Below are 21724 nucleotides of genomic sequence, written 5' to 3' on the forward strand. Positions count from 1 at the left end.
CGGTACATCCCCACTAGGCTCAGCAGCAGTGACCGGTGCTGTTGTCCCGAAGCAGTGTCAGAAGCACGGAGGCTTCAAGTGGAGCTCACGAGTGCCACATCCTTGTGAAAATACAGTAACACAAAGCTGCAGGAAAAAAGAACTCCTGGCTCAATCTACCGTCTGCTTTTTGGGTTGTGAGATTTGTTCTACCTTTTTAGTCCAGATGTCTGCTTGGTCTTTCACACTGCTGCTGACCAGATCTTCTTAACAGTCTAAACCAGGCATTTAAACCGTTTCTTTGAGTTTCATTCTGGCACTTGTTTAGCCACATGCTTCTCCAACCCTGACATCTCCTGGGTAAAGAGTTGTCTTTAAACCAGAATTATTTTCATTAAAAGACACACGTGACTTCAGTGTCTGCCCTGTGGTATCAGTATCCCTTAGGGCACAGGTTTCAACCTTACAGTTAAAAAATGAAACAACAGTTTACTAACACTCCTGCTCCTTCTCGTTCTTTGCATCGCTCATTTGCATTACCAAACAGGCAGAAAAAGCAACATCTATGACATGTCAAGGTTGGAACTGTTTCTTAGGTGAAGAAAAAAAAGAAGAAAAAAAAAAAAAAGAAGCTATTTCACAGAGACAACACATGGACAGGCAAAATGAGGATAATTCAGCTTTTTCTCTACTGTTTCACCTAACTTGGGCAAGGCTTCTATTAAGTGTTCATGACGGCAGACTGGACAGTGCCCAGCAGCCCATCAATAGCAAAGTCATGTAACTTATGGCTTTCATTTGTCACTCGTGGAACTCCAGACAGATGCAGTTGCCTTCCCAGTGGTCTTGGGAAGTGCTGCAATGCTGTGAAACGCTCTAACTTAGCAACTGGGTTTATCTTTTTAAGAATTTCTTTATAGTAAGATTCAAAACTGTGTTCAATTTAATCAGTGTTCAGTGTAACAGGAACATCTGGAACAGCAAGATTTTATTTATTTCTTAGCGGAGAAACAGAGTTCCATCAGTCTGACTCCACCTGCTGATCAAGGTGAATGTGCATATTTTTTTATATAAATAAAACTTTTTTTATTGCATACTGGGGCACTTCCAATGCTTGTATGTTCTGTTTGTCTTTACTTCTGTGATTCAAGGGGTTGTCCCACCTCCTCATATTTCTTTCACAAGACATCACTGCCAAACAACACTGTCCTACATCCTTAATCTCTCCTGCCACATGATTACTGGCCATGCCCCCATCTCTGCTTCCTGTCTTAACTGCTAAGCTGGTACAATTTTCTGAGAGGAATGAAGAATGGGATGGTAAATACAGGCAGGTGCTTCACCAGGCAGATACATACATAGCTTTGTAAAAGGTTATTTTTAGAATACGTTAGTGCAGTCCTGGAGAATGCCAGCTTCAGTCCCACCAGAGGAAAGACGGCAGAGAGCCTCAGCAGCATTTTGCCTCAGTTTTCTCTCTTTAGTCTTCTCCGTTACAGCATTCAGTAGCAGTTACTGGTGTGAAGGGATGAGAAAAGTTGCCAAACCTTTCTGTAAAGGACAAAGCAAAGGGGACCAGTGCATCGGCTTTAATAGCCCAGATGGGAACAACAGCAGTGCTGTGCAGTACATTTGGGAGACAGGAGATGACAAGTTCATTGACCGAAAGTTTCACGCTGGGATTTGGTATTCCTGTGAAGAAATTATAAATGAAGTAGGTGAGTAAAACCATGTACATTTACTTTAAGAAAGTTCTTCCTACTTATTTGGTGTCACCTGCCTCTTTGCTGCAATATCATGTATGTGTTTTAAGGGAAACCATATCCTTATAAAGGTGCTCTTCTCTGGGAAGGGGGATCTTAGAGTGTACTATCCAGTCAATTCCTAAAAAAAATCATAATAAATTCTGCAATGAACTTTAGAGTGACAGGTTGTAGTACAGATTAAGATTTTTTTAAATTCTTCTAACCAGAACAGCAAGTGAAGTGACTTTAAGAGGAAAGTTTTACTTTTCTGATGTTTTCAGTCCCTTAGGCAATAACGAACATATCTACCGTACATGATTTCTTATGATCCCCTATGGCAACATAAGAAGCACAATGTGATTTTCTTGTTTTAAAAATCATTTGAACAACTACATCTGTGAGATCTAAGTTATTTCATGGATTTCTTCTGAAGCACAGGTATTTCTGCTTCCTTACTGCGATCTCACCTTTTGTAAATAAAAGCAGAAGATTATTTTCAGCCTACTAAAACATAATTTGGGGGCTTGCTAGCCATGAGTGGTGGCATTTCACTGAGTTTCACTCTGCGCATGTGTATGTCAGTAGAATGAGATCAGCTTGCCATTAAATAAAGCTTCTAATTAATTCTGGATTCTTGTATACGGTAATTGCTTAGCTGGTTCAAGAAATAGGACATTTACTGTAAATCCAGATCAGCACAAGTTTTTCCCCTTATGGTCCTGATCAGTTTACAAATGAAAACTAGAACAAAACTTCAGAGAAATCAAATCAGCTGTCATCTCTGCTATAAAATGCAAATGTTTTCACAGTCGCCTGTCCTGAAGTCCAGTTCTACCAGAAGGTCTTCTAAGTTATTATGCAATTTTAAGGGAGTAAAATATTGAAGATCAGAGCAAAACATGTCTGAATGAGATCTGGCAGGTGTATGGATACCGAAGTTGTTTAATTTGTGCATCTGCTATGGCAGTTCTTGTTTTCCAACTTGGTGCAATTAGTAACTGAAAAAAACCCACCCTGTAATTTCAGAGCAGAGCAGAATTCATTCCAAGAGCTTTGTTCAGAGCATCTGCCTGCGGGTCAGGAGGTCACATGAGTTTGAAAATCAAAGCTTACAGAAAGAAATTGGAACGAAGCTTAGGAGAAATTTGTGTGAGCAGCAGCCTTGCTGCTTTAAGGAGAGCAGGTCTTCCTTCACAGGGACGATCATGCACAGGCTGCCAGTCTTTCAAAGGAATTGATCCTTTTCCCATTCTGGCTTTCAGAGTTACAACCTTTTGGAAATCAATTCATTGCCTTTCTCTAAGTCTCCCAGACTCTGGTTCTGCCTTGAAAAAGTCTGGAAAGATTCTCTAGCTAAGTCCCAGGAGTAGCTTGATGTACCGGGGATTCTGTGTGTTTGAACGTACATCAGAAATAGTTTGTCCTGATCATGTCAGTCTGTACTTTGATGACAGTTTTTCCATTTTCTGCTTTCTATTAATCCATTTCTTTAGATCATTATAGAATACAAAATAATTCCATATTTTATTTTTTTTTCTAGGTGAGAAATGTAGAAGCTTCATCAGTCTGACTCCAGATGCTGATCGAGGTAGATATGCATATTTTGTTTCTGTAAATAAAACTGTCCTGATCACATTCAGCAATATAAATATTCTACATTTTGATAGAAAAAAATATTTGCTTTAATCCCACACAGGTTTTTTGTCCTTTAGTTTTTCAACTTCAAAGTGAAGACCACATGACTTAAAATATGAATCAATGTCTTTTGAAAACACTCTATTTTAATCGAAATGTTTTTTTAAATTACTTTGAATTTCAGTATTAGAAGTCAAGATTTTTAAGTTTTTTGCCCCTTCCCTCTTCATACCTCGCTATTGACAGTCAGGAATTTTGTGGCTTAAACCATGCAGCTGGAGAGGGCAGAGAGACAGGCGAGAGTGTGAGCAAAGGCAGGCAGTGTGCTGAGGGGGCTTGAGGGAGATGTGGATGTGGACCAAACCAGTCTTAGTGGCAGTCAGAGTCCCCTCCCTGTACCTGACACAGAGCTGTAAGGAGGCATTGCTGTTCTCCTGAAAGCGGGGTTACCCTCTTTCTTTCAAAGAATGGTTGATGTTCCTATAAAATATTCCGGCAGATGCTGTAAACGCCAGCCCTTTCAACTGATGTGGTTAGAGCAATCACTCTGCAAGTGGCTGATCCAGAAAACAAAGACCTCTGTCTTCCCCAGGAGGTTGGAATTGCATGTCCAGGATACTGGACTGGAGTACTTTCCTGGACATACAATTCCAGCCCCTTGGGGAAGTAGAAAGACTCAGCATCTGAAGGCCAGTCCCTTCTCCCTCTATTGCAGCTTGTCACTGTACACAAACAATTTAAGATTTGTACAGCATGAGAAAAAATATAAATAAGATGTGATTCTTAGTCACACAGACATGGTCCTCAGAAAGGAGGGGTGGGTTATAGGTTCTGCCCTGAGACCTCCTCACAGGTGAAACCACTGGCGGGCATAGCGCTGAAACTCTGTGAGCAGCATCAGCAAGTGCTGCAGGAACCTTGCAGGTCAGCTCAAGACACCTAAGATGACACCGAGGTACATGATAACCACCCTGAGAAGCTACCCCTGGGTAGTGAAATCCTGTGTAGAAATAGAGTCCTGCCCTGCACCGGAGAAGGCAGAGTTTGCATTCTGCACATGTATGTGGCTGCTGTGTGCACAAAACTGAGGATGCACAGGCTCACCCCTGCTGAGCTGACCATCCCCAGGCGTTGTGCACAGGGATTATCACAGTTGTTCAGGGCGTGTGTAGTGATGGATCACATAAAAAATGTCAAGATGCAAGCTCTTCTAGCTGGAGCAGCCAATAGTGTTGGGCAATGTAACATCTGGAGTTCCTGAACAAAATCAGAATTTTTTACTAAGGCAAAGATTTGCTGGAGAAGTAAACCTTGCCCAGGAGGCCCCACACATAGCTTGACCCAAGAATTTAATGTCTCGATGGCCTTTCAATCAGACAAGTCCTGCAGACACTGTCAAATCCTGCAGTAGGGATTATTTACCACACAAACATCGCTTACTGTCGTATCTAGTGTTTAGTGATCCATTATGTGTCTTAGCAATGTCTCTATTTTTCAGTTATGATTATTAGTATATACCTTCACATGAAATCACTATTTGAGTCTACAGCCAGGTGTCTCGGGTCAGGCTTACTTGTTTTTAAAAAGGTTTGGGAAGGTTGTTGGCCAGTTCTTGCTATGATCTGGACATAAAAGACCTCCTGCTCCTCACTATGGGGCATTAGCATGTGAACAGTAAAACAGCTGGCTGAGAAACTTTAATGGGAAGATTAACTTCTTGCATAAGATGTAATTAACAGATAGCCAGAAAGAGACGAATTAGCAGATGAGAGAAATGAACCTCAGTGAAACTTGGAGAGAATCTGGGCTCACGGAGGCTTCTCTGTCTGAAAATCAAGGTCCTGTTTGCCCGTGGGGAAGATTTTACTTAGTGGCTCAGACCTTCAGGCCATGTGGCTACATGCCTGGCCTTGCAGTTTGTTACCTGGTCAACATAGTCTTCTGTTTTGGTACACCTCTCTGGACTCAGCAACCATGATGTTAGCAACTAGCTAACTGGATAGTAATTCCTCCTTTTATTTTAACCTTGGTTCATGGCCATTTTAGGGTAGCTGCTGAGGATAAAACCCCACTGCCCCACCTCGTGCTGTGAGCTTCTTCAGTGTGTAGCAGGAATGTGCAACTGCTCTTCCTCTAAATGGCCAGATCAACCAAGGGAATTATAATTTAGAGTGTCCATTCACCTTGACGTCTTCCTATAGATGTTATAAAAGCATCCTTACAGCCCTTGAGCTTTTGTCTGATACTGTGTAAAACAACATAAATGAAGAAGATAGAAACGGTGAAAATACTGAATGACTATTTATAACGTCAGCACTATTGATTTGGTTTTCCAGGGGTTTTATGGCTGTCTATTGTAGCAGAGCTTCTGTACATCATTTTGCTTCTGACTGGAGTCATTCTTATGTCAGCAGAAATGTGCTACTACAGTGCTGTCATTAACGGGCTAAAGATCAACGCCTTTTCTGCAGTAGTCACCGTATTAGCAGGTACAGTTAAGGATCTCAATTTATTACATCCAGAAAATGAAACATTGCTAGACTTCCACCTGATAATTAGTAGCAGTGACCGAGTTTCAAAACTATTAAAATACCTACAAAGACATGAACAATACAAGATGCAGCAAAATTTTATGGAAAATACTATTTTCAATTAATTATTTCTTAATACGATTATTTTAATATTTTCTATTTATAGCATTTACTATTTTAACTTCATTCTTTTGATTTTATAATTTTGAATGTTATTTTCAGGTTTGTTGTCAAAGGTAAAAAAATAACATACTCTTCCAAATAACTTGATTTTTTTTACTTCCAACATGCTAAGTATAAAATTAGCAATAGCCAAGTCACATTAGCACTTTCAAGAAGGAATAAAACGTAATTGGATAATTGTTAGTGGAGAAACATAATTAAAATTGTCTGTCATTTTCTGCGTATGATTTATTAATCCAGTGCTATTTAACCTGAGTTGTCACGCCTGAGGACGTGTCCTGTAGGGATTGATCCTGTGAGCTAGCTAGTTTGGTAAGAAGTCACGGGACAGACTTACTTTACGAACACTTGACAAAAGGGGTCTTGTGAGTTTGGGGAGGACCATCTGCTCTCAGAAGCTGATGTGTTTTAGACGGTGGAATAGTTGGTACCGCAAAGGCGTTTATGGACTTGTAAATGAACACGGAAACAAAACAATAGCTGTTTGCAGGGAAGTTTGCTACTGGGAAATAAAATGCTAAGGGGGAACAGATAACCTTAGGATTAGGCCACCGCCCAGCAGCAGTTTTGAAAATTAGATAATTAAACATACGTCTCTTTTGTAATCTAGACTTTCTGTGCTTTTTAAGAGCCATTAAGTGTTTGTTCACTTTTTCATTCACCTACATAACTTGGATAAATCTGCCTGCATTTAAGGCACTGGGAAAGGGCATATGGCTGCACGCCTTCGAAAAATCTTTCCACTGAATGACAGAAAACTGTGGGAAACACGGCCTGTGCCATGCAACAGTGATGCTTTGTTGTAATGTTGATCCCCGCTCAGGGTTGAATTACTAAGTTTTCAGAGGATGAGAGCCAATCAACTTGTTGCCTTTTAAAATCTATGGGCTGCATGTCCCATGGCTCTGCATAGATACACAGGAGGTGTCAAGGGACTCTGTTAGTGATTATATTGGCAAAGGCATAAATACACATAAATACATTTAGATTACAATGTCCAGTAATAATTTCTATTAATAATAGACTAACTTTTATAATAGTAATAACTATTAATAATAGCAATAACTTTTATTAGACATTTTCTTTTTCTCATTTTAATCATACTGCCTGAAAATTCAGAAAGTAACCATCCATCAAGCATTTTCTGACTTTGTTTTCTTATCTTTTCATAAACATTTCAGTCCAAACATGCTGAACATTTAAAACAAACTATTAAAGAGAAGTGAGCTTTAGCTGATGATTTATAACAGAATTCTCATTGCCTTGTCCTTTAAAATCTAGAGTTCCCAGATAATTGCCTCCTGTTATATCTGTTATATCTAGTTCTTATTCACCAGGTTAGAAAAGGAAAGCAAGCATCCTAGGTTGCTTAAGCTTTCACTATTTTCTCAACTGAAATCCTTTACTGCATTAAACAAACCAAAAGGAAAAAAAAATTTGTTGAGCGATATATAGAATTTAGATACTTCATAAAATATTCTTCAGAAGCTCAATAGACAATTGCAAAAAGTTGACGAACAATTTACATTTTACATCCTAAATTTGCATTTTCTAATGTTCTTATGATGTTGTATTTTTTAGGTCTTCTGGGCATGGTTGCTCACATGATGTACACAACTGTATTTCAAATGACTGTAAATCTCGGTCCTGAAGACTGGAGACCTCACACCTGGGACTATGGCTGGTCCTATTGGTACCTATTGGTTTATATTTATTTCTTCCATTACATTTCAGTCACTTCACCCTATGTTCAAGGAATGTATACCTAATTTATAAGGAATGGGTCTATGTTATTTTCCTTCTGGGGGTGCAGTTCAGTAACCAGCTGTTTTTCTCCAGATTCAGTTGCCTTAGGTTATTGCATAGAATGTATAAGCTTATGAGTTTTGCATTTGCCATTCTTTAGACAGTCCAGAGATCACCAACTGCTGTGCACAAAGCAGAGGTTCTTCTCCATACACATCAGACCCAGATTTAGTACCCTCATCTGCCAGGACAACTGCCTTGTATAACTTAAAACTCTTCTGGTTTTAGCCGTTTACACTGAATTTTTTTCTTATCAGATATATGCTTCAGGTTGTTCCATCTGCAACTTTTCAGACAAGATGGTTTTAATTTTAGAAAACAGGCTTAGGTAAAAGCACACCATTTTGGCCCTGTAAATAATTGCAACTTACCTTCTGAGGAGATCTAGTGAATTTATTAAGAAAGCCGTCTGTTCAGAGGGTTTTTGCTATAGAAATCTGTGTTTGAAAATCCATCGAATCTTATCAGTAGAAAGCATTTGAATGTTCAGGTGCTGGAAAGTGCTGCTATTTCCCCAGCTGTGACTGAGAATAAGAACAGGAACAACTCTATTGGGTGAAACCAAAAGTTAATCTGGACCAAATTTCAGGTCAGTAGAGCAGAGCTCAGGCTGGTCATCTCGTTCATACACGTTCTGACCGCCAAGACCACAGCTCATTGTCACTCCTTGTTGCTCTTTCTACTTTTATTGTGCCATTATTGAATGAGAGCTTATAGCTGCACGCAATCTTTACGATGCAGACTTGCTGGGAATTTTTGCAGTGAAATAGGGCTTTCTCTTGTCTTTTCACTTTTGCCTTTTTGGCTTTTCACCTTCCTAATAACTCACATCCTCACAACCTCCTGATGTGAGGATCCTTCAACCTGAGAAACACGAGGAGAGTGAGAGATTCACCAAGAATAGAAATACCTTTCAACCTCCATGAAAGCTGCTGGTTACTGAACTGCATCCTCAGGAGTGAAAACCTAAATGAGTTTGTTGGTTTGTTGAACTACAGCAAGAATGTGGGAACAAACAGCTCTGAGGGAGAGAAGTGATAAGCTGGAGTTTCTTAAACTGATTTCTCCACCAAAGCATGTTCCGTTAGATAATTGTGACGTTGCCATGTTAAGGAAGGCTCCAACGGGTGCATTTCTCCACTGTGAACTTCATTCCACTCTGGCCATATTTTCACATGCTAGTTTTACACCTCCAGCATGCATTTCCCACTCAGTAGCCTGGAAGTTTCACACATTTTTAGCAAATTATACCTCAACATCATTTTTTATCTCTCTTCTTGTGGTTTTACTTTTAACATTGAAGAGCTGATGTCCTTTTCTCTCTGTTTTGCCATGACCTGCATTTTCTTCAGAATGCATTTCAGTGCTCTGAGCCTGCTTTAATCAGCTGTTTAATTGTGCCTTCTTTTTAACCATTTTGGATAGTGGACTCACATTTTTCTCAGCAACACCGATTAGATTTGCAGTCTCAATAACTGCATCTTTTAATTTTTTATGCATCCTCATTTTTTTATAGTTTCTCTCTCTGATATTAAGCTCTAAGTGAGTAAACGGAGAAATCAGAGGTAGGGTTTCATTATACAAGAATGTTAAATGTGACTATTATAACCAATATGCAGAGGTCAACTATGTAATTCAGGTATGTAGATGGTCATTAACCAGTAATCAGTCTTCCTCTCCCACCACATTCCTCTTTCTCTAATATACACCAATAAACTCACACGTGTGTAGTTTTTTTCAAAAATAAACCTGAAGGACTCGGATATGAAAGTGTTCTGCTAATTTCTGATAAACCTTTTTGTTTATAGCCTCGCATGGGCTTCCTTCGCTTGCTGTATGGCTGCAGCTGTCACCACGATTAACAAATATACAAAAACTATTTTGGAATTCAAGCACAAAAGAGAAATGCTGGAAAGGAGTTTAAAGATTAAATACAAGTTTCCTGACCATACAGCTCCAGACAAAGTTTGCAATGTGTATGTGAACTCTTCTCACAACCGTAGAGAGGACCCTGCACACGCAATAAAAGGCTTGCATCACCTGGCCACTATTTCAGTTCTGTAAATTTGAACCATATCTTCAGGCATCCTGTAAATCATAACACTAGATAAGAATGAAAATGTATTAATTAATAAAAATGCATATTTGTGTAGCATTAGTTATTTTTCTTAATAAAGAAATGATACTTCCATGGATGTTTCAAGGAAGTCTTAGTATTGGAAAAGCAGATTCAGGTGTCCTAGTTCAGAAAAAGACAGTGACACAGGTCCTCAACTGCTGATTTTTAAGTGGTTTCTAAGGCTAATAGAGCCTTAGAGTATGTGGCTTTGTTAGAATTTCAGAGCATTATGGATTTCCACCCTATTTCTTTATTGAAAAGACTGTAAAAAATCCCATACCAAAACCAAAACCCGCAAAGAGCAGGGCAGCGAGTAAGGCAGCCCACATGCGGGGCACGGCTTCAGTAATTTGTTACTAAAGGTACAATCTCTCCAGGAAAATCTGTGTGTTACAGCTTATGATTTAAGGGTTTCACTGTATGCATAGTGGTAGGATTTACTGTGAAAGAAAGGCTAACAGAGGGAAGAGGCTTTCCAGCAAAATACTACTCATTTAAAACTGCTAGGAAGGCAAACAGAAATCTGGAAGATACATGTTGCAGACAGCACACAGCTCACCTGTGAAATTCTCTAGGTAGCATCCTGACAACAGCGTCAGGAAGAATTAAAATTTGATTTGTGATTATCATACATGAAGAATAATCTACGATCATATTAAAGATGGAAAAGTAGACATTATTATGATCCTTATCGATCAGGAATACACAGTTGCTCACTCTGAGGATCAACGTGGAGCTTCCCATGGAACTGAGCCACCTGTGCCTACTCTGTTGGACAAGTTTTTCTTCATTGCTGTATGAATCCTCCTGCTAATGAGCCCACTGGGAAACACACTTGTGAACTGGGTGACAGAGGCTTTACACAGTATATTGAACAGCTCTGGGGTTTAGAAAAATCACTACATGCTTTTTTCAGGCAAAACATCTAACATAAATACAGTCTGAACTTGTTATGTCAGCAGAACCCACAGAATGTATGAAGACACTGAGGCTTTTTCGGTGGGCAGAGGAGCCTTCAGAGGGACCTGAAGCCCTCCAGCATCTACAATACCTACCAGTCTTCCAGTTTCTACATAAAAGTTACTCATTGCGTGGAGCCAGGCTTTTCACAGTGGTGCACTGTAGGAGAATGAGAGCCACTGGGCATAGGTTCAGGTAAGAGAGGCTTGGACTGGATACAAGGAGAAACTTTCCCATTGTGAGGACTGTCAAGCAGCGGACCGGGCTGCCCAGAAGAGGCTGTGCAGTCTTCCTGCTCAGATGTTTTCAAGACCTGACAAGGTAAAGCCCTGAGCAACCTGGTCTTACCTCATAGTGGATAGGAGGGTGGACCAAAGACCTCATGAGGCATCTTCCCACCTGAGTTATCCTATGATCCTTACCCTGCTGCTCTCAAAATTAGATAACTCTTAAAAGTTATCTAATATTTGGAAATATTTGGAACCTCTTTTTTCTGTTCTCTTCAGTACTGATTGCTTCTTTCTGTGTATTTCAAATACAAATCAACCTTTATTTTCGAGGTTCAAGTTTTGCCCCTCTACCCAACAGCAGAAATTCCTTTTCATCAGCCTGTGTTTTCCTACAACCAGCTGTTGGCTCCTGTCCTATAACAGCATCTGACTGTGGAAAATTTAAAATTAGCATCATAATTTGTTTGTGTTTTTCACATCCTGGGGAAATAAGATGAATTATATGCAGTCTACTAGCTTTATAATTGATTAATTCATGGTCATTGTACCATCACTTAATTCACACAAACTTACGAACAATTGCCATAGTATTCTCCTTCTTAATTTAGCATTTAACCTATTTGCAGCTTCTAAACACTCACAAACACTATAAAAACAAACAAACAACAAACAAATGTGAAGTGGCATCTCTGAATAGCGACTGGGATAGACTATGTCCTGTCAGCCAACACCATATTGTATAGAGCACTGGTGGGACTCACTAAAGGGTGTCAAGTCAGGTATTTATATGCAAAGTCATCTCCTGGTGCCTTCAGCAGGGTTTGTTTGATTATATGTTTTACTTTGCCTAACGTGTCTGCAGTTTCATTCATTTTCAGCATTAGGTATTTATCCAGATTTTCCCATCCAGTGGGAGAACTGACAGAATCACATTCTCTGACTGGGGGAATATCAAAATTATCTTGGCTGGATCCCAACTGCAAGAATCACCTACACCTGTAGACTCACACAGAATTATAGAAGAATCTCAGTGAGCAGGTACTTCTGGAGGTTTCTAGTCCAACCTTCCCTCTCAAAGCCAGACCAATTATACGATGTTGCTCAGAGCCTTAAGCAGTTGAGTTCTGAATACATTCAAGAAGTGAGATTTCTTGACCTCATTGGCAACCTGTCCCAATGCTTGACTGCTGTACTGTGGAAAAAATAGTTCCTCATAGCTAATCAGAATGTCATGTGTTCCGATTTGCATCCGCTACCCTTTCTTCTTCCATTGTCCACATCTGAGAAGAGTCTGGCTCCATCTTCTCTGCACCATCACACTAGGTAGCTGTCGACAGCCGTTAAGATTCCCCTTTCAGCTTTAGAAAAGTCTGTCTTTATTCATTACAGCGTACCTAGTGTTCTGAAACTGCCACCTGCAGTTCTGCAGATGAAAAAAGCAGTTGCTAGAGAGTTTGATACCCACTTTAGTAAAAGTAGTCTCCATCCCTCGACCAGAACACAAGATCTTGATTCCTTCCACTTTTTTCACGTATTTCTTTGTGATAGAGATGTTTTTAACATCTTCACCAACTGAGAAATTATTCCTGATTCCATCTGACTTTAGCTTTTCTTCATTTATAGTAGCTGTGGTGTCTTTACAATAGATTTTAAACTAATGCATGTTGTGCCTGGGTGTCACTGATGAATCTCCACCTCATCAAGGAACAGATTTGGTTGATGCCTACAAGATCTTTGAAAGATCTAATTTAAGTACCTCAATTTTTGTCTTAGCCTGCGGTTTCTAACACAATGTGGTAGTCTGTCACCTTATCTTTCCTCAGGATTGTTTCTCACAGTGGTTTCTACTCCTATAAAGTTCTGTATGAGGACAAGAGCTTTTAAATAACTGTGCAATGGGACCGTCACCCCGATCAATTCTTAAATCTCAGATGGTCTGGTTTTCTCACATGCTAACCATTCAAGAAGATATGTATCTTCTGCTGGATGTATGGTAAAAAACTCACCTGATCAAATGCAACACTTCTTTGTGTTTTGTTTTTTGCAACCCACAATTGCACATTCTGGTCCTTATTTTAACTTTTGATTCCCAGTTTGTAGACATCAATAATTCTGGGGTAGGTCCTGGAACCACATCATTTGAAAGCGAGGGAAAAAATAATAAATAGATTGTTAAATACTGTGGAATTTTTATTCCAGTTCATTTGACCCAAACAATCTTGATGAATGTGGCATCTTGGTGAACTTCAGTTGCCTGTGCCACAGACACACAGGTCTACAGTTGTGCTGGTTACAGGGAGTCCACCCAAAGTGGAGAGAAATGGGCACTTTATGATGCAATTCATGTTACCCTGAGCTGTACATCAGACAGAGCACAGGTCAGAGGCACCTGTTTCTTTCCACTGCTTAAGGAGATCTGGGAGGTTAGCTGAGGGCAGGGTATATCTACGACAAATGTTCTGAAGTTAGAACAAGAGTCTCCTCACTTTTAAACTTTCCAGTCTTAGCATTCTTCTAAATTCTTCCTTACTTCAAGGGTCCTTGTGTCCAGCAATATCAATCTTCTTGGCCAGCACCAAGAAACAGTTGATTTGAGCACAAACTCCATAAAATTAAAGCAATGCAACTGCAGCTCACATTAAAAGAAACTTATGTGCTCTTTAGGCATGTGAGAAGCTTAAAAAAATTAAAGGAGCTGAAGTTGAGCATCTTTCTCCTATACTTCAACTAAATCTGCAAACCTAGTTTTGTCCCAATTTATGAAAGTTAGTATTATTAAGGAATCTCATAGATTAAAATATGGCTGAGTAAGGCTCACAGAAAATATCTCTTAATAAACTTATCTCATAATGTTTCTTTTTATTATTATAATATTTCTTAGTATGCAACATATATGCACAGGTATTTAGACAGTGAAGCAGAGGTGGACAGATGAGAGAGAAAACTTCAGATTAAATAATAAATTTCCCCGGAGGAAAAAATATTACTTCAGAGAAACCTTGTTCTCAATATGAGAAAAAACCATGGAATTATGGACAAGTGTGACCCATTTAATAGGTCACCTAATCCTTCTTTTCCTCTGTGAAGGATAAACTAAAGCTACATTGCTTTTCTGCAGATGTTTTGTTAATCTCTTCTTTAAAGCTTCCAAACACAAGCATTTGAAAATGTGTGGCAATTTATCCTTTGTGCTTAACTATACTTAGATGAAAATTCTTTCCCTGTAAATCTCCTCTGAAGTAATTTTAGCACATTATCCTACTACAGTAGAAGTGGAGAGCAGTTTAGTTCTGTCCTCCTGGCAATATATTTTAGGTATTTGAAAATTGCTTAGATATAACTTGCTTCTAGTTTCTAGATTAAAATACATCTGTTCTTTAAAAATTTCATGATAGATCACAGATGTCATTCTACCTTCGTCACTACGTGAGACACTGGCTGGTTCACGTTTAATAAAGCCTCCTACTTTATTCTACCCATAGTGAGAAGCAGAAATCATTGACATTTGAAACAACCTAACTTTTTTTCAGGTCAAAAGCAAGGAGAAGAACTGAACAAAATCAATTTTCCTCTTCTGTCTTCAGCTTTTCCCTAATCCCTGAGGCAACAATGGCAAAAAAGAGCTCAGGGAAGAAGGTGCGAATGTAAACTGCTGCTCGGGGGACTGGGTTGGCCATAAGCACCTCCTGCTTTTTACTGCTCACTGTGCGCAAGACTTCCTCCGCCACCTCCACCGGGTGCACGCCGTATGCCACCTTTCTGAAAAAGACTGTAAATAGAGAGGAGTGAGAGCTACGGAAAGATAGACAAGACAGACAGACAGACACATATGAGGGAATGATGGTGAAAAAGGTATGCAGCTCGTGCATCAGTCAAATTAGTTCAATTTCTACACACTTTCAACCCTTTGCCCCTTCCCTTCCCCTCACCAGTATGTCCGTAAGATCTTTTTACAGTTTGGGGACCTTTCATGCTCAGCTTTACCTCCATTCCCCATGCCTGGTGTATTTATTTTCTCACATAATGTTGTCCCTTTCCACATTCCTTCTCTTTTCACCAGGCTCATCTAATCTCTCCAGTCTTTCTTTTCTTTTGCTCCCATAACCTGTTCATCCCTTCTGCCACTTCCATCCTTTCCCCTATGCTCTTTTCTTGTCCCTGGGAAAAGGGTCCATGCTGCTATATGAGCCTCATCTACCGTCTTCTGAATGCATCAAACCTCACATTTCCAAATAGATGCCTCCCAGTTGCCAGGTGCTGGTTGGTGATGGTATGAACAGATGAAGGTTGGATTCACAGTACTGACAGAAATATCAAATTCTTCCATTTCAGCTCTAAGACAATCAAAAAAACCTATAGCGGCATGCTTAGAAGCAGCATCTAAAAGAAAGAAAAAAAAACCCAAAACACGTATGCATGTTTGGATATATGAATGCATGGATATAGATATATATGACAGAGCTCCACAACACATGAATGTTTGGAAAACTGAGCATGGAATGATTAGCCAAACAGCAAAAGATCAGTGTATTATTTCACCCAGTGAAATTATCATGTGACATATTTAAAACAAACAAGTAAATTATTTGTACAGGACAATTATGCATGAGGCATGCAGCCAGTCTCCACATACATGTCAAAGAGCATGTGCCTGGATTTTCCAACAGGAAATATTATGTCCTGGGTTAAGGAGTTATACTTCTATTACCTCTACAAGTTTATAGACGTCTTTGGTGGATGGACATCTATCACTGAGATGAGTCTCCACACCATCTGTTGCTGCAGTTTGTGACAGATCGATAAAATGCAGTGAAATACATGTTCATTTCTGCAACGCAGGAGTACTAATATTTTGTAAACTAATTAGGCCTTTGCCCTGCATCAGCATTCCAAGATGCTTTTAATATTAAAGTAATTGAATGTTAAGAATTTTTTTAACTGCTTTTAGTGCATTTTATTGAGAATGGTGTTAAAGAAGGATGACAGTATGTGAACCTTGACCAAAAACCAGAACTATGTGTTAAGTGCAGCAGAGCTGCAAAGCACTTGTCCACCTTGTATTTGACTGGGTCTGCAGTGAAAACTGACCTGTGCATAATATAATCTAAAAAACGGCAGGTGGGTTCTAGGAATAGAAAGAAGTTTCTCCATTCATTTGTTTTGACGTTCCTTCTGGCAGCCCCACGCCATGCGACATAGATATCGGTAGAGGCATTGTAAAAATTATCTGTTAGCTCTTCTCCTACTCATGATTTCATACAAATACAATATATCTTGACACAATCAGCTGTTTCCTTGATGGAAACCATTCTAGATGTCCCATCAATGTGTTGTTTCTTTTCTGAGCCTTTTTTGTAGTTCTTATACTTCTTTTGAGACGGGGGACCAGAACTGCACACAATGTTCAAGATGTGGGCACTGTATAGATTTATACAAAGGCATAAAGACAGGATTTAATTTTTTTGTCTACTGCTTTCCTTACACTCTCTGTCACTGTATTTTGCTTTCATGGAGCTATAAGTCATAATCCTGAGGTAGGTAACTAACTCAGTAGTTACATGTCAAAAATAGTATTTTAACTATTTCGTCTTGAGTTCCAATTCTTTGAAATTTTTTCACTGAAGTAATATATTAATATTTTACTGAATTAGGATACAAATTAGCACTTTTAATAACCTCTTATCACTGCCATGGAGTACTCACAATTTCTGCATTAGAATGTACATTCTTGCTATGTATAACTTACAAGCGGCACGGAACGGGATTCCTATTTTTCCTTGAATACTATTAATTAGAACAATGTGCCCGGTTCTTCTTGAGATCATGTTGGGAAGAATGGCTTAAAAAAAAAAAAAAAAAACAAAACAGAAAGAAAGAGCCACATAAATAAAAGAGCTCAACATATTTAGTGGAAAGAAGTAACAGCTGAAGTTTAGATAGCACAACTTTAGCAATGATTGTCTCGATACTGCAATCAAAAGTATCACAAAATCCAGTAGCTGTAATTGAGTGTCTTCTAGACTTCACTTGGATTGTACATGCAGATTTGGGTGCCACATTATCACATTTAGTTGTCAGCCTGTATACTGGCAACAGTTTTGAAAATAATGTCTTTGTAACAAAGGCAGAAAGTACCTAAATAAAGGAGTCACCGTATGCAAAATGCAATAAGCAGACATTTTTAAAAATGTCTATCTTTCAAACACCTGCTTATGTATTTCTTGATCAATCTATTTCTAAACTCAGGCACTCTCATTCTAATCTTCTTCACCTCAATTTCAGTCCATTAATTTTCACAGAACTGTTTTTTATTATAGCCAAGAAGGCAAAAATAAGTGCAAATGAAACAGTATAATGCTAAAGATTTGGTTCTCAAGCTTTAAATGGCAACAGTAAAACAGAAAAAAAAAATTTACCATACCTTTGGTTAACGTTATAGGTCCAAAATAGTTGGCATCCATTATCTTTTTATCAAGTTCCAATGAAATGCTCTGCACTGCTCCTTTCACCTTCATACTTGCATTGTTGATCAGTATATCCACACAGCCATAGCAATTCAGGATTTCCGTAGCTACATCTTGAGTGCAGTTTATGTCTGAGATATCCAGAAGTACAAGCTTTGGTGCATATGTCTAATAAAGAACAGACTTATTTCAAGAATACCTGTTATATAAAAAATTATTTCTATTTACTTGTCTTGTAAATTAATTTACCTTGCTATCCAAAGAAAGTGCTTTTATCATGCTCACAAAAAAATTGATTTGTTCTTTTAACCCACTCTAGAAAGAAGGTAGTTCAGCAACAGGTATCCATAGACCCTAACATTCAGACGAAGCAGAACACCATGGGAAGGGTAAACTGGACCAGGTCTACCCTACGTGTAGCCTCTCATGTAATCAGTGGAGACAGATAATAGACACAGAAGGTGACTCTTACCTCTCCAGGTTATGATCTTCCATGAGCAGCCCTCTGGAAAACTTTGCTGACCACAGAGTCAGCATATATATTGCTCTGACAGATAATTTACATATACCCGGGGGGGCAGATGGAGGGTAGGAATGGTTTGTTCCGCTATAGGTTATCCAAACAGAGCCTGCATTTGTGCAGTTTCTGGAAAGATGTAGATTTTATCAGCTATGGGACAGAGGAACGAACTTCGAGTATCTTCTTTCACTGCATTACTATGACGATGTAACGCAGATCCCTTAGTCATACTTAATTTTTTTTCCTAGTTGAGTCTGTGCAGACTAACATGAACACGCTACTTCTACAGTTATTTATGCAGATAAATGAAGCTCACTGCAAAAAAAAGGGTCAAACACAGATTTTGTTGGTCTGGTGAGCAATGGCTGTAGAATTTGTGTGATGCCTTCCAGAACACCTGTGCCCTGAAATGACTCAGCTATCTGTTGGTCACAGAAGGAAAGCTTTCCAGGAGCATCAGACACACCTTTCAAAGAACCAGCAGCAGGGGCAACCTTGCATGTCTATTTGCATGGTTACCCAGTCAGTGGTAACGAAGAAAGGGCACTCTTATTCATATGCTCCCATGCCCTTCTAGATGGGATTTCTCCCAAAACAGTGGAGAAACTCAGAATTAGTTCAATCTTTAGACCCATCTCCCACTCCCTGAGCACTCTGTATCAGAAATGGATAGTTCCTGTGATTAAATGAAGTACTTTGGATCCCTTTCATCCAAATTAACAGGCAAATTCCTCTGCCTAGCATTTCTAGTTGGGAGCCTTGTTCAAAATGCAGAACTGCTCAGTTGTTTTACAGTAACTGCCTTGAATTATCTCAAGGGAGTAGGATTTCTGACTTACATTTTCGGCATCATGCTCTGAAGACCTTCAGAGTTTTCCCCCCACCATGTTGGGTGTGTTACCCGGGTGACCACAATCTTCATTAACGGTGAATCACATTTCATGTACCTTTCTTTACTGGATTTAAAAGCACTTCGTGTACCTGAGCAAGGTGGAGGAAATACTCACCATACTGGGGTCTGCCACGCTAATTAAAGCATCATACAAGGCTTCTAATTTTTCCCATGTCCTGCCACACAACACAAGCCTTGCTCCTCCTGCGTGAAACACTCGAGAGCATTCTAGGACAGAAATATGTTCAAAAGAAATAGTAACAATAATAACAATTTGATTTTTTTTGTTTTGTTTGAAATGGGGTTCTGGTTTTGCTAATTGTGTTGAATTTATGCTTTAAAATTAATTCATTTTGAAAGCATAATTTATATGAGAAAAAAGGAAGCACTAGATCATGTCTCCTCAAACAAAACTACCGAAATATAACCAGAGAAAAGGCATGTTAATATTATCTTCAACTGAAACTGAAGTGTGTCAGGGGAAGGGAGAGATCAGGTGGGATATGGAGGTTGGAATTATTTCATACCTTGTCCTAACAGGCTTGATAAAGCACATTCCTTGCCAGCATAGTGTGTATTTCTGTCACAGGTGTCTGCTCTGTTCTGCTAAGGAATAATTCCACAAAAGCATTCCCTTTCCTGATCTATTGTCTGCTTGGGAGTGCAAGGTTTCCAACAAACAGCAAGTCTTCATTGAAAATGCCACAGAAGCTGCGTTTGCCTTACCAGACACTTGCATCTACTGCTCCTCAAGCGATGCCTAGAGCAGGACAGCACATGAACAGTACATGACCCAGCACCTTTAATCTAGCAGCACCATGCAGGTAAGAAATATGAGCCATGAAGACGTATATGCCAAGTGGCTGGCTGCCCTGGCAATTAGCTTATATAAATTAGCACATACCCTTTCCTCCTGTCCCCTGAACCCACCATTACACATAGCCAGGCAGCCCAGCTGGAGGGACTGGGGGATGTCAAGGCAAGAGGAGTAACATGGGTGATAGAGGGGGCAGAGACATGAACAGGGACAGAGGGGTGAGCAGGAACTGCTGGAGTCTTTAAGAGCTAAAAAGGAACATGTAAAGAATAAGGTGACACCTGTTTGTACTGATTTGTGGCTACCCTGCAGGGACTGTCCATGTAATAAGATCTCATAGTAGCAGCATGCTAAAAATAACACTCTTAATGTGCTTACAAAACCTCTCATTCTGTTGAATTAAATAAATACAAAGCTCTGGAGTTCCTAAAAGTTTATCGGCAGTTCCTGTGGTGAGACTAAAAAAGTACATTTAAAAATCGCAGGATTAGTTTAAAAATATATTTCTGACCTTCCTGCTTCATCCAGGCAGTTACGGATATATTCAAGGCAATGTATGCCCATTCTATCACCTAGAGGGTGGCTCTCTAGCTGGTTTTGTTCTCTGACACAGAGAAGAAATGAGACAACTCACCCTTGCCCAGTCCTGAGATGGCATCTGTGATCACCACCACCTTGTTTTGCACAGCTGACTTGGACAATAGCCACCTGACTGACTGATAAATATAAATAACTCCACTGATCCCTAAAAGAAGCAATGGTAGAGCAAGTACAGCAAGAACACCCATGTCTGCAGGAAACAAAAGACCGTATGAGATTAACAGTAATAATAATAATATGCATTCATTATTTTTCAAACTATTCTTACCTAAAAAAGCAATGTTTTCATCTATAGAAAATACAGTAATCAGCATGCCAAAGGCTTGAAGCAGTGGGAAGTTTGTTTTCCAATGAATGGCTTAATATTATTATTTAATAAACAGGGTAACATTGTTTGTTTGTCTGTTTTCCTCATTATTGCATGGACTAACCAGATCTGGATTCCTTTTATTCAAAATTACACTATGTTGTCAAAAACATAATAGAATTTTAGCACAGATATTGCCTTAAGACAAAAAACAGGTTAATACATAACACTGAAATTTTAGTTATGTTGCTATTATATGAAACCAGCTTTTAATCCTAATTTTAGATAAAACACAAAGTAGAAGTGTTTTCCGTTCTAAAAGACAGAGAAAATAGAATCACTTACTATGGCTATGAAGACTCCAGCTACAGATAAAGCATTCTTTTGTCTTTTTGTATTACAGATTTAATTAAAGTCCTTCAGCAATATCATAGAGCACTGCATTTGCTGAGGCTGCTTGCCCTGAACGAGAATGGCTATGTATAGGCATGTGACAAGAGATACTTTAAAAGTAAATATAGTATCTACATGTGATTCGCATGCCTGACCTATCTAGTCCAACAGGCTGGACAGCCATGTAAAAGTTCTTAGTACAGTATCGATTCAACTGTACAAAGACACAGCTATCTTTCCGTCTTTCCTTCAGCTGCAGCTGTTCATAGGACGGTCTCAATTTCTTCTCATTGGGCTTCAATCAACTTTACACATAAGAACATTTGTATAAACTCCGTGACAACAATAGGTCTTCAAAAACAAGCAAAAGATACCATAAAGAAGTTGCCACTTGAAATAATCACTGTTCAGCAACATGACTGATGGATGTCTGCATTGGCAAAACACCTCTGAGCAAGCTGGCTTGGGAACCGGTGCATCACACAGAGCTGCTGCGGGCACCAAGCGCGGGAACACAGAGCAGGCTGGCACCGCGCGTCCCAG

The 21724-nt window shown here is 39.3% G+C and overlaps 2 protein-coding genes across 3 annotated transcripts; one reads left to right on the forward strand and one right to left on the reverse strand.

The window, feature by feature from the left end:
- Positions 1-1276: 1276 nt before the first annotated feature.
- GSG1L2 (GSG1 like 2) lies at positions 1277-14816 on the forward strand. Of its 2 annotated transcripts, XR_005825760.1 has the most exons (6): positions 1277-1697; positions 3265-3312; positions 5696-5848; positions 7655-7766; positions 9688-11279; positions 14719-14816. XR_005825760.1 is itself a non-coding variant. In XM_040580896.1 (5 exons), exons 1-5 carry the CDS (start codon positions 1388-1390, stop codon positions 9941-9943), a joined length of 801 nt encoding a protein of 266 aa, XP_040436830.1. In that variant the 5' UTR covers positions 1277-1387; the 3' UTR covers positions 9944-14711. The 2 variants fall into 2 exon arrangements, 1 of the variants encoding a protein (XP_040436830.1); XM_040580896.1 differs by lacking the exon at positions 14719-14816 and having other exon boundaries at positions 5774-5848; positions 9688-14711.
- DHRS7C (dehydrogenase/reductase 7C) lies at positions 14749-20834 on the reverse strand. Its single transcript, XM_040580906.1, has 6 exons — positions 20516-20834; positions 19180-19292; positions 17610-17820; positions 16935-17027; positions 15413-15568; positions 14749-14957 (listed from the first exon to the last, which is right to left on the reverse strand). Exons 1-6 carry the CDS (start codon positions 20793-20795, stop codon positions 14749-14751), a joined length of 1062 nt encoding a protein of 353 aa, XP_040436840.1. The 5' UTR covers positions 20796-20834.
- Between the last annotated feature and the right edge of the window lie 890 nt (positions 20835-21724).

The sequence above is a fragment of the Falco naumanni genome, chromosome 1 (assembly GCF_017639655.2).
Source record: "Falco naumanni isolate bFalNau1 chromosome 1, bFalNau1.pat, whole genome shotgun sequence".
NCBI classification, from domain to species: domain Eukaryota; kingdom Metazoa; phylum Chordata; class Aves; order Falconiformes; family Falconidae; genus Falco; species Falco naumanni.